Here is a 13,541-nt window from a genome sequence, read left to right as displayed (position 1 = left end):
TTTAAAAACCAGGCACACCCATCCAATGGAACACTTCCCTCTAAACAGATTAATTAGGAAATATGATTTGCGTTAAGGAGATCTTTTCTGAGCACATCAGATAGAAGGAAAGCTATGGGAGTAAACCAATCTTTTTGCTAGTGTGGCATTTTTGTTTGATTTATACAACAAGGCATGTTGACTAGGATACTAGAATAGTCCTGCTGGTGGTGATGACAAAAGAAAAGCTGACATTTTGAGGAAGAGCTAGGATAGCCAAATGCTGGATCTGCTCAATGATGTTCAGAACTTATGGCTGTACCTTAAAAAAAGTCCTCTTTACAGAAATCACCACAGGAATAACAGAAGCCATTTTATAACACTCTTACTGGGGTGGTTGGGGGGAGGGGAAAGGGTAGGGTGAGGAGGAGGTTACACAACAATAGGTGCTACATGATCTCAAATCTGTGTTTTTTTAAGAAAAAACACACGAAATTGTTAGGCTGGGCATAGTAGCTCATCTCTGTATCCCAGCACTTTGGGAGGCAGGAGGATCACTTGAGGCCAGTGGTTCGAGACCAGTCTGTACAACATAATGAGACCCTGTCTCTATTAAAAAAAAAAAAAAAGTAAATAAAAATGTTAAAAGTGGTTATCTTTGGGTAGTGGGATTATGAAGGACTTTTATTTTCTACCCTGTACTCAACAGTACTGTTTTTTTTTTTCCAATAAACATGTATTATTCCAATAAACATGTAACATAAAATAACTAAGTATATTGCTTAAAGAAGAATCACACGCAAAAATAAATAAACAAAATAAAGGGACAAGTATAGATTATGTATGGGAAACAATATGTGATATGTGATATATAATATGTGATGCCCTGAGGAAGTCAAATAAGAAATGTTAAGAAAATGTCACAGCTACGAAGCCAGAATATTCTCACTACCAAGTCTTAATCAAGACCTTTTACTTTTGAATCCACTGTCGGCCTCATTAACGCCTTATAAAACAGGGTTTCACCCCAAGAATACTTGAAAAGATAAAGGAAAGAATGATAAAAACACAGCTTTTCAGAATGGAAAGAATTTGGAGTTCATTCAAACCTCTCATTTTACACAGGAAGAAACTGTTGCCAGGCTTGTTCAAGGATCTGCCTAAAATCACAGCAGTAGCTAGACGCAGAAACCAGAGAAATGAAAAATCAAAGTTACAAGTAAGTCACTTACTATTTTTGGGGGTCTCAGTTTTCTCATCTGTAAATAAAAGGGTTTGCTTAATACTGTAACTGGCTCCAGAGTTTCCTACATAGCCCTGAAGTTGTATGATTTCATATACACATGCATACATACATGTGCACATGCATGGCAGAAATGTGATAAATTTAACTCATCCGTATTTGAGATATTTCAAAATCATACTACTTTGTTACATGTTATCTCATAAAGTCATTTTTAAAAAGCTTACAGACTGGGTGCGGTGGCTCATGCCTGTGATTCCAGCATGTTGGAGGCTCAGGTGGGCAGATCACTTGAACTTAGGAGTTTGAGACCAGCCTGGCCTCAGAGATGGTGAAACCCCATCTCCACTAAAAATAGAAAAAAATTAGCCAGGCGTGGTGGAGGATGCCTTGTAATCCCAGGTACTTGGGAGGCTGAGGCAGGAAAATTGCTTGAGCCTGGGAGGCGAAGGTTGCAGTAAGCCGAGATTGCACCACTGCACTCCAGCTTGCGTGACAGAAGTGAAACCCTGTTGTTTTTTGTTTTTTTGTTTTTTTTTTAAAAAAAAAAAAGAAAGAAAGAAAAAAAGGAAAAAGCTTATAGATGTATAAATTCTTTATAAATAGCCATTTAAAATTTCTCTAGGGATTAAATCACTGAAAGTAAAATTTCATGGTGTTATATCATAGAACTTTCACTTGGTGGGAAGAGGCACAGTGTGGTAGTTAAAAGTAAGGCAAGGCTATGGAGCCAGGTTGTTTAGTTCAAATTCCCAAATAAGCTACTTACCAGGTAAGAGACTTAGGCTCTCTCAGCTTCAGTTTACTCATCTGCTAAGTGGGAGTTAATAATGCCTACCTCAAAGCACTTTTGTACCTAGAATATTTAAAGTGCCTAGTATATTTATTATTTTCACTAATGGGACACAGAGCCGATTAATAGCAAAAGTGGCTTTAGAATCCAGATCTTTTTACTCCTACATTACTTATTCCCCCCAACCATTATTCCTCCTAGTATATTTAAAAAAATGAGCCTAGCCAGGTGCAGTGGCTCACGCCTGTAATCCCAGCACTCTGGGAGCCTGAGATGGGTGGATCACGAGGTCAGGAGTTCAAGACCAGCCTGGCCAAGATGCTGAAACCCTGTCTCTACTAAAAATACAAAAATTAGCCAGACATGGTGGCACGTGCCTGTAATCTCAGCTACTCGGGAGACTGAGGTAGGAGAATTGCTTGAACCCAGGTGGCAGAGGTTGCAGTGAGCCGAGATCACGTCACTGCATTCCAGCCTGGGCCACAGGGCAAGACTCCGTCTCAAAAAATATAGAATAATAATGATAATAATAATAATAATGAGCCTATATTTTAACTTTGTAAATTCTGTTTGAATTTCTAATAATAACCATATATTGGCCTGGCACGGTGGCTCACACTTGTAATCCCAGCATTTTGGGAGGCCAAGGCAGGCAGATAACCTGCAGTCAGGAGTTCGAGACCAGCCTGGCCAACATGGTGAAGCCCCATCTCTACTAAAAGTACAAAAGTAGCCAGGAGTGGTGGCACATGCCTGCTGTCCCAGCTACTCAGGTGGCTGAGGCAGGAGCATCGCTTGAACCTGGGAGGCAGAGGTTGCAGTGAGCCGAGATCGCACCACTGTACTCCAGCCTGGGCGACAGAGGAAGACTCCATCTCAAAACAAAAAAACAAAACAAAACAAAAACCATGTATTACTTTTTAGTAAAGAAATGTAAAACTTAAAACTCCAAATAAATTTTACAGGAGGGCGATCATCAAATACTCAGCTCTTCCACTGGTGAGTTTTTGGACTACTATTACACAGGTGAGGCAGTCAAACACCATGTGTTCTACTTCCCATCTAGCTTTGTGCCAACAAGATTGTGAAAGAAAGGCTCAGTGGTTCGTTGTCTCCTCCAGTAAATCAAGGAGAAATTACAATTCTCAAAGGGAATGAAAAGTAACTACCACATTATAACACAGAAAGACAAATTTCAAGATAACTGTCATGGTTCAGAATCTTTCCAACTGTGAACACAGTATGTCTGTTTATGTAGTCTTAGGCCCTTCAGTAAAATTATCTTCTCACTACAGAATTCCTAGTTTTTAAAGTGAATTCCTAATTTTTAAAGTGTTTACAGCTATCATGAATGATATATATTTTTTGAAACAGGGTCTCATTCTGTTAAAATCTTTTCAACTAAAGTTTTAAGTTGTTACTGCATGTATACAAGAAGTTATTGGTCTGGGTATATTGACTTGTACTCAAGATATTCTATAAACTCATTGCTTCTAGTAGTTAGTTAATTCTCTTGGATTTTTCCAAGTAAATCATTATGTCTCCTACAATTATAATTCTGCCTCCTTTCTAATGTTTATACATGTTGCTTTTTTCTTATCAAGTTATGACTCCAGAAGAATGTTGAATAATAGCTGTGATAGCAGACACTGTTGTCTTGTTCTTGAGTTTAATAAGGATGTCTTTAATAAAGATAACAGTGTGTCTATTAAATATAATATTTGCTTTCGGGTTTTGATGGATGCACTTCATTAACTTAAGAACATTTCTTTCTATTTATTCCTAACTTGCTGCAAGTTTTTATCAGAAATGATACAATTTTTTTTCTTTTTTTTTGTTCAGAGTCTTCGGCTATGGAAAGAAATAATATTTTAATGCCTTTTTACTATGAGGTCATCATGTGGCTTTTCCTTTTTCTAATATGACTCCTCCTTCCATGTCCATTTGGCCTTGGTATATTATTACTTTAATCCCCTGATAGATTTCATTTGCTAATATTTTAAGATTTTATATCTTTATTCGTAGTTGAGACAGATTTACACTTTTTTATACTATCCTTGTCAAGTTTTGGCATTAGACTGTTGGATGAATTGGGACTGTTTCCATCTTTTTCAATGCTCTCAAACCATGTTAGTACAAAAATTATTTTTATTTTATTTTATTTTATTTTATTTTATTTATTTTTTGAGAAGGAGTCTCACTCTGTCGCCCAGGCTGGAGTGCAGTGGCCGGATCTCAGCTCACTGCAAGCTCCGCCTCCCGGGTTTATGCCATTCTCCTGCCTCAGCCTCCCGAGTAGCTGGGACTACAGGCGCCCGCCACCTCGCCTGGCTAGTTTTTTGTACTTTTTTAGTAGAGATGGGGTTTCACCGTGTTAGCCAGGATGGTCTCCATTTCCTGACCTCGTGATCCGCCCGTCTCGGCCTCCCAAAGTGCTGGGATTACAGGCTTGAGCCACCGCGCCCGGCCTTTATTTTATTTTTTAAGATAGAGTCTTGCTCTTTTGCTCAAGCTGGAGAGCAGTGGCACAATCACAGTTCACTGCAGCCTTGACCTCCTGGGCTCAAGGGATTCTCCCACAACAGCCTCCTGAGCAGTTGGGACTTCAGGTGTACACTACAATGCCTGGCTAATTTTTGTATTAAATTAGGGGTTTCACTATGTTGCCCAGGCTGGTTTTGAACTCTGGGCTCAAGCGATCCTTCCACTTCAGCCTCCCAAAGGGATTAGAGGTGTGAGTTTAAAACAAAGACAAAATTGCCACTGCACTCCAACCTGGGCAGAGCGAGACTCTGCCTCAAAAACAAAGAAAAGATCATCTTCTGAAATCTAAGCGTGATGATGACTGTATTAGTCCATTCTCATGCTGCTATGAAGAACTGCCCAAGATTGGGTAATTTATAAAGGAAAGAAGTTTAATTGATTCACAGTTCCACATGGGTGGGGAGGCCTCAGGAAACTTACAATCATGGTGCAAGGGGAAGCAAACACTTCCTTCTTCATAGGCAGCAGGAAAGAGGAGTGCGGAGCAAAGGGGGGAGCCCCACATAAAACCATCACATATCCTGAGAACTCACTATCATGAGAACAGCATGGGGCGGGGGAACTGCCCCCATGATTCAATTACCTCCCACTGGGTCCCTCCCAGGATGTAGGGATTATGGGATTACAATTCAAGATAAGATTTGAGCTGGGCACGGTGGCTGATGCCTGTAATTCCAGCACTTTGGGAGGCTAAGGCAGGCATATCACTTTGCCAACATGGTGAAAACGCGTCTCTACTAAAAATACAAAAAAAATTAGCCAGGCACGTGGTGTGCACCTGTAATCTCAGCTACTCCGGAGGCTGAGGCAAGAGAATCACTTGAACCCGGGAGGCAGCGGTTGCAGTGAGCTGAGATCATACCACTGCACTCCAGCCTGGGTGACGGAGTGGGACTCTTTCTCAAAAAAAAAAAAAAAAAAAGATTTGGGTGGGGACACAAATCCAAACCATATCAATGACGAAATGAGCATTTCTTAAGTCTTCTTCAGTGATAAAGGTGTAGCTTCAGGAAGAAGGGACTGTGAGCAAATTATTTTTTAAGCTGCCTTACCTAAGATAATGATGATTATGGGAACTGGTAAATTTAAGTTTAAAAGACTTTGTCCACATTCGTCAGGTTGAGTCAGTAAAACTGAGAAGATATCTGAGTCTAGGACACCTTCCCAATGTACTTATACAAAAATATTTCTGACATGGGAAAGACAACAAATTAGGCTTTGTAAATGCTATGATTTGAATGTCTCTTGCAAAACTCATGTTGAAACTTAATTCCCAATGTGGCAGTATTGAGAAGTAAGGCCTTTAAGAGGTGATTGCATCATGAGGGGTCTGTCCTCATGAATGAATCCATTAATTATGGATTAATAATCATAATCATGGATTAATGAGCAGGACTGGTGGCTTTATAAGAACAAGAGACCTGAGTCAGCATGTTAACACACCTGCCCCTCTGGCCTTGGGATGCCCTATGCCACAACAAGAAGGTCCATACCAGCTACGGCCCCTCAATCTTGGACTTCTCAGCTTCCATAACTCTAAGAAATAAATTCCTTTCTTAATAAATTACCCAGTTTCAGGTATTCTATTATAAGCAACAGAAAATGGACTAATACAGTAAGAGTAAATACAAATCTTAAAAAAAAAAAAAAAAAAAAAAGCTGAATTATACCTAGTGCCAAAAGTGAAAGAGACCTTCCCCTTCCACTCCCTTTTCCTTAAAGCAGTCCCTCATGCAAACTTGTAATTACAAATCCTTTGTTGGCCAGGTGAGGAGGCTCCATCCTGTAATTACAGCACTTCGGGATGCTTAGGCAGGAGGACTGCTTGAGCCAAGTTCAAACCAGCGTGGGCAACAACACGGTGAAAACCTGTCTCTTAAAAAAATACAAAAATTAGCCAGGTGTGGTGGTGTGCGCCTGTAGTCCTAGTTACTTAGGGGGCTGAGGTGGGAGGAGCCCAGAGAGGTGGAGGCTGTGATTGCGCCACCGCACCGAACCTGGGTGATAGACCGAGTCCCTGTCTGAGAACAAAACAAAACTCCTTTTCCTGTTTCTTTTGATACAAATGTAAATCTTTTTAAAAGCGAAATAAGCACTTGGCCAGTTTTACAGCCCAAGAAAGTCTTTCTTAAAAGCTTTGGAGCCTACTGTTTGAAGAAAGCCTACACTTTGAAACCTACTCTTCCAGAAAGATAGAGCCCCAATCTCCCCAGCTCTGTGAGTTTTTAGCCTGGGCACCTGGTTCCACATCATAAAGACATTTTTACTTTTCCTCTGGATAAAGGCAATTAGATAACAACCACCCCAATTACCAGTAAATTGAGGATAAACTACATGTAGTGAATGGTACTGTCAAGTCATCTTAAGGACAAATTAGTTTTTATCTTGAGAACACGTACGTAATACGAAATCGGTTCTATCTGTCCAGCTACACTTAAAGGAATTAGAATTCTTCTTGCTATCCCATTAGCAAATTGCCCGTGATGCTTGAGACAATCTAGTTTGTGCTTACTCAACAATGAAGCTGTTTAGTTCTCTTCTACAATTGTGGACAGGAGTTTCTTGGATGGCAGATATGTTATTTTAAATTATTTCCCTAACGGCTTCCATGATGTGAAACATGCCTCTGGAGGGTTTTACCGTACCGATCAACTTTTGGACAGAAACCGAATCAGGCATTTGTCCGCTGGGAGGGTGTGTCTCGCGCAGACAACTGTTCCCATTTCCAAAACACACACCAGGCTGGGAGGTCTTGGACCACTGTGACTCCCAGGTACCTCCCCTCTGAGGCCGGGCCGAGCGCCCGCACAACTGCCCCTTTGACGTCCCTTCTTCCAGGATACTTGCCAGCAGAGCTTCACTTATGGCTCCGGGCCCCTCAACAGCCCTTCCACAATGGGCAGAATCCCTTTAGTTACACAAAGGCCCGGAACAAGCTTTAAAGTGAGAGGCCATCAACAGGCTTTTAAGAAACCTAATCCTCCACTGTGACGCAAAGCTCAGGCAGGAAAGCCAGGACAAGTTTTCATATCAGGATAGTGAACAAAGAATGGGCGGCGGGGGCGGCGTAGCACCATGCACCCACACAAGTACTGCCTCTCCCTCTAGCTCGGCTCCTCATTTTACCCCGAGGACACGCAAGCCACCACCCAAGCCCGGGGAGCCCCCCTGCCCAGTCCCCGCCCACCTGCCGGGCACCCCGCGGTCTCACCTGCAGACTTGGAAGGGCGCATCCCGAGCTCGCGGTCGCCCCGCCGCCGACCCCGGGTCAGTCTGTAAATGCAGTAGCAGGCGCCGGCGCCGAGAAGCAGGCCCGCGGCCACCCAGCCCGCGCCCCGGGGGCCACCCATTCTGCCGCCGCGGCAGAGCCGCAGCGCTGGGCCAGGGCAGGAGGCTCCTGGGGGCCAGCGCGGAGGTCTCCAGCTCACGCGGGTCTAGCCGCCACAACAAACCGCGCGCGACCTGGATGTGGAGAAAGGAAATGGGGTCTGAGCTCCGCCTCCCGGAAACGGCCCAGCTCAAAGCCTATAACCGCCCACTGCAGCCCGGCGCCTCCCGGCGGCTTCTCCCAGGCGAGGCGGGGCGGGGCGCTGGACGCCAGGAGGGGAGGCTAGGACGGTGCACCCCACGCGGAGACGCCGGGGCCCTGAACCCGGAGCCGAGCTTCCCGTCGCTTCTCCTGTGGCATGAAGCAAGCCTCCCTCCCTCCTGCCCCGGGCAGCGGAGCGAGGGGAGGTGCCGCGTCCAGCCCCGCCCCCTGGTTGCCGGGACAACGCCCGCACGCACCCGGCTCCTAGTCCCAGCGCGGGGAGGGTACCAGCGCAGCTTCTCCGTCAGGCCTTGGGCCATGGCCTCCCTACGCAATGCCAACCCGAGGCTGAAGAACTACTTCAAGGAGAACTATATTCCTCAGGTCTGCGAGGTACTGGACACGCGTGGCGGCGGACACGGACCGACGGTGGGGAATTAGAAGGGGGAGGAGTCAGGGAAGACGTCTCGGAGGAGGGACTAGGTTTAGGAGTTGAGGGAGGAGGGGGAAGGCGGGGCGGAATGCGAGAAAGTGAAGTCAAACTCCGACTTGTAGGCGATCTGGGCTGAAGATGCTGATCAGAGAGAAGACAGAGGGTGATGGTAGCTGCAAGTGGGGAATGGGTGACATCTCCCAGGGGGAATGAGCACAAGGCCCAGATCGGAAACCCCAAACTCAGCTTTTAAGGTTTGAACAAGAAGTGCCTGAGGAGTGGAGGAGTGAGAAAGAAATGCCAGAGAGGCTGAGGAGGAAAATCAGCAGACTGTCATTATGAAGAGTGTTGTCAGAAGTAGGGAGTAGGCTCTAGTCACCTAAGATAAGGACCTGGATTCTGCCCAAGGTGAGCCTGAGGTTTCCATGGAGCCGTGAGTGCAGAAAATAGATGGAGGTTAGCTGAGGGGAGAGTGGAAGCTGATACCTTTGGTCAGTGTAGTCAGCCCTTTGTGAAGGTAAGGACCCTCTCAACCGGGATTGCCTTTAGACAACAGGAAGGACTACCCTTCCACCCCCATTGTAATAGGAGGGAAGGAAGACAGGAAGGGATAGATACTAGGTTCTGTAGGTTTTTGGGGGTAGGAAGCTGAGAACGTTTGCCTTTGTTGACCTCTTTTTTTCTCTACAAATAGTTGATGAGATATTTTCCAAGAATGTGCGTGTTTGAGTGGGGATGGGGCTGTTGGTGCAGTAGGAGGTTCGAGCAAAGATACGCTATGCGGGGAATGAGGGAGAGAGATGTCTAGGGAAGGAAAAAGGAGGTCCCAGCTGAGGGTAGTAACGCTCCTAGGCGGTTGGGAGGGCAATTTGGTAGAGACCCCCGTCTCCTTTTTGGATGGCAATTGAGAAATATTTATTAAAATGTTAAATACACGTACCCTTTAACCAAGCATTTCCCCTTCTAGGGATCTACTTTAGAGAAATACTTGCACATGTGTTCAGAAGGATGTACAAGGATATTCATTATAACTTTGTTTCATAGTAGAAGTAGTAAATGACCTAGAGTGACTAAGCGAATGAGGTATTATGTAGAATAAAGTATATCTGTACCTACTAAGAAGAAATGTCCTCCAAGACATATTATTATTATCGAGACACGGGGTGTTGGTCTGCCACCCAGGCTAGAGTGTAGTGGCTCCATCCTAGCTCGCTGCAGCCTCAAACTCCTGGGCTCAAGCCATCCTCCCACCTCAGCCTCCCAAGTAGCTAGGACTACAGGCATACACCATATGGCTGGCTCCCAACACATATTATTAAGTAAAAAAGAAAAAGTGCAAGTTGCTTAGCAACTGTCCATTCTGCTCTAGCTATCTGATTTCATGCATGTTGTATATGTGTTTATGTGTGCATATATGTGTGTGTATCTATCTTTAAGACAATAGTGCATGCATAGAACCTATGCCAAACTGTTAATAACAGATGTCTTGTGGAATGGTTTTGGGGGAGGAAATGGGGAATTCTAACTTTTTGCTCTATCCATAGCTGTATTGTTTTAATTTATTATAGTGAGTTTCATGTTGTACCTCTATACAATTGTGCTTGAAAATATGTAGGGAGAATGGTACCCATCTTCCCGGTTGTGTGATTTTCTCAAGTAGCAGTCAGTAAACCAGATGTAGGTACAGAGATAACCAAGTTGACTTCGTCTGGGATAGGAATTTGCCAGGCATATATTAATAGAATAGAAAGGCAGTAGGTTAGGGAGCTAAGCTCCTGAGTATCTGAAGTGATGGGCCAAGGACTCTAAGGACTCAGTGGGAAATGAGAAAAGGATATGATACTGATATATGTACAGAAAATGGAGACTCCTAAGAGGTGAGTGAAGAGAAGTAGAGGGAGTAATTAAATGAGGGAGCTGGAAACATAGGAGGTGGGGGTCAGAAAGTGGAATGTTTATATTTACAATTCAGGGTGCAGCCATTCTGAGTGGTGATTCAGTCTGTGATATGGCGGTGCAGCAGGTGGAAGAAACAGACTTGAGTTGAGAGTCAGGGTACATCAAGGAAATGGTGGCCTCTTCTCATCTAGCCTGCCAGTTACTATAACATCACAAAGCTGCAATGAGGCAGTCCCCAGTTCCCCCTCTGGGTGAGAGCGCTCCTGGCTTGCCACATTGTTCTGCACCCAGAGAGGAGGCCCTTATATGCATTCCCCATTGTCTAAGATCGTATTCTCCTGAGAAGTCCTTCACTCCCCTCTGCCACCACACTAGCAGCAAGAACAAGGGAGCAGTCTTCTGGGCCCCACACACCCACCTTAAACTCATTACCTATTTCTCCTAAGAGACTATCAAGATGAATTCCATTCTGCCTCATATCTATTCTGTCTGTACATTTATTCATCTGACTCAATTTCCCAGATGGGTTTTATACTTTTTTTTTTTTTTTTGAGATGGAGTCTTGCTCTGTCATCCAGGCTAGAGTGCAGTGGCGCCATCTCGGCTTACTGCAACATCCACCTCCTGGGTTCAAGCGATTCTCCTGCTTCAGCCTTCCAAGTAGCTGGGACTATAGGCACCTGTCATCATGCTCAACTAATTTTTGTGTTTTTGGTCAAGATAGGGTTTCACCATGTTGGTCAGGCTGGTCTCGAACTCCTAACCTCAGGTGATCCACCTGGCTCAGCCTCCCAAAGTGCTGGGATTACAGGTGTGACCCACCATGCCTGGCAGGTTTTATACTTTTCTAAAACTCATCTTCTGCAAGCTTTGGAATACATAAATAACCTTTCATTAAAATTTTCCCTGTATATTTAACCTCTTCTGAATTTCATCTGCCTGTCCTAAATAAAACCTGATTGTCTACCTACAACATCATTTTCCTGCAAATCTCTTGAATAGAGACTGATTTTTAAAAAATTCAGGCCTGGCTTGGTGGCTCATGCCTATAATGCCAGCACTGTGAGAACCGAAGGCAGATGGATTTCTTGAGGCCAGGAGTTCAAGACAAGCCTTGGTGACATAGTGAGACCCTGTGTGTACAAAAATTAAAAAAAAAAAAAAAAAGCTATTTGATCATAGTGGCTCACACCTGTAGTCCCCACCACTTATGAGGCTGAGATAAGAGGATCGCTTGAGCCCAGGAATTTGAGGCTACAGTGAACTACGATTGCACCACTGCATTCCAGCCTGAGTGATGGAGCAAGACCCTATCTCTAAAAAAATAAAAAATTAAAAAAAATTTTAAACAATCCTGCTTGGTTCCCTGGGCTTACTGAATCTGTTGATAGATATTTTTCATCCGTTTTAGAAAATTCTTGGTTCTTTTCAAATAGTGCTTCTATTCAGTTCTCTCTTTTCCTTTTGGAACTCCAACCGTAAATATGTTAGCTTTTATTTTATTTTTTACCTTGTTCTACACGCCTCTTTTGATTTCTGCTTTTTCCCCATTCTTTTCTTCTTTTTGAGCTCAAGTTTGGATCTTTTTCATTGGTGGTTTTCAAATTTGCTAATTTTGTTTTATGCTGTGTCCAGTCTACTCTTAAATACATCAAATGAAATCTTAATTTTAGACATGTTTTTCAGTTCTAGAATGACAATTTGATTTTTAAATAAATTCTGATTATTAGAATTATGCATCTTTTCATTCGTTTTGCCTTTTTCTGTTTTCTTTATTTGTTCCCTCCAAATCTGTTGAAATTTGATCCCCAGTGTTGGAGGTGGGGCCCAGTGGGAGGTATTTGAGTCAGGTGGGCAGATCTCTCAAGAATGGCTTTGTGCTCTCCCCTGTGATAATGAGTGAGTTCTCCCTCTATTAGTTCACCCAAGAGCTGGTTGTTTAAAAGAGCCTCCCTCCAGCTGTTTCTCTTACTCCTTCTCTTGCCATGTGACATGCAGGCTTCCTTTGCCTTCTGCAATGAGTAAAAGCATCCTGAGGCCTTCACCAGAAGCCGAGCAGATGCTGGCACCATGCTTCTTGTACACCCTGCAGAACCCTGAGCCACATACAACTCTTTTCTTATAAATTACCCAGCCTCAGGTATTTCTTTATAGCAGTGCAAAATGGATTAACACACATGTTGATGGTTGTTATTTTAAAAGTATTGTTTGTTGCTCATGTCTGTAATTCTAGCACTTTTGGAGGCTGAGGTGGGTGGATCACTTGAGGCCAGGAGTTCGAGACCTGCTGAAACCCTGTCTCTACTAAAATATAATAATTTGCCAGGTGTGGTGGTGCATGCCTGTAATTCCAGCCATTCAGGAGGCTGAGGCATGAGAATCGCTTGAAACCAGGAGGCAGAGGTTGCAGTAAGCTGGGATCACACCATTATACTCCAGCCTGGGTGACGGAGTGAGACTGTGTCTCTAAAAAAAATAAATAAGATAAATACATAAAGTGAAATCATTGTTTGTTAACTTGAATATCCAGATCATTTGTGGGTCCGCTTCTATTGCTTATTTTCTTCTGTTGGTAATTCAAGACATTTTCCTGCCTTCGTACATATCTAGTAATTTCTTATTTTTATTGGACATTGTGTGAGAAAAGAACAATAGAAGCTCTAGATGATACACTCTTTTGCTAGCAAAGGTTCCTCCTTTTCTCTCTATAGGGTGCAGAGCTCATGACCTCAGTCCAGGAAGGGATTGAGCTCTGTTGAGGTTGGACTATGGATTTATTTGGATTCAGTTTACATCTGGTTCATCCCTGTTCCTCAGACATAGCTCTTCTGGGCTTCTGATTGAGAAGCTAGCTAGTCTCTGTCTCCTCAGACTGAAAGATTGTGAGATTTGGTTTTGCTCTTCAGAGGTATTTGAGCTTAGCTCTTTAGTTTTCCTTCTAGGCCCCCAACTTTATTATATATGTTATATATAATTATATATAATATGTATATAATATATATTCTGTATTATATATTATATATAATATATGTAACATAATTGGGGAATATAATGTAGAATATATATTATACAACTTATATATTATATAATTATATACATAATTATATTTATATTATATATT

The 13,541-nt window shown here is 43.2% G+C and overlaps 2 protein-coding genes across 11 annotated transcripts in view; one reads left to right on the top strand and one right to left on the bottom strand.

Annotated features, from left to right (window-relative positions):
* Nucleotides 1–8,296, bottom strand: part of ARMC10 (armadillo repeat containing 10) — a 28,069-nt gene extending 19,773 nt beyond the window's left edge. For 4 of the 6 annotated variants that reach the window (XM_025378220.1, XM_025378222.1, XM_025378224.1 and 1 more), the window contains exon 1: nt 7,771–8,296. In XM_025378220.1, the coding sequence (XP_025234005.1) occupies nt 7,771–7,909 (139 nt within the window). In that variant the 5' untranslated portion in view covers nt 7,910–8,296. Of the gene's footprint in view, nt 1–7,297; nt 7,402–7,757 lie in introns of all 6 variants that reach the window. The other 2 variants (XM_025378219.1, XM_025378223.1) reach the window with 1 other exon arrangement.
* FBXL13 (F-box and leucine rich repeat protein 13) overlaps nt 7,966–13,541 on the top strand; it is a 273,539-nt gene continuing 267,963 nt past the window's right edge. For 2 of the 5 annotated variants that reach the window (XR_003118472.1, XM_025378205.1), the window contains exon 1: nt 7,966–8,481. Coding sequence is in view for 1 of the 5 variants with exons in the window: in XM_025378205.1 (XP_025233990.1) it covers nt 8,026–8,481 (456 nt within the window). In the remaining 4 variants the exon portion in view is untranslated. Of the gene's footprint in view, nt 8,482–8,607; nt 8,930–13,541 lie in introns of those variants that run through there. The other 3 variants (XM_025378209.1, XM_025378208.1, XM_025378206.1) reach the window with 2 other exon arrangements.

The sequence above is a fragment of the Theropithecus gelada genome, chromosome 3 (assembly GCF_003255815.1).
Source record: "Theropithecus gelada isolate Dixy chromosome 3, Tgel_1.0, whole genome shotgun sequence".
Classification (NCBI taxonomy): Eukaryota; Metazoa; Chordata; class Mammalia; order Primates; family Cercopithecidae; genus Theropithecus; species Theropithecus gelada.
This window is presented reverse-complemented; position numbering and strand designations above follow the sequence as displayed.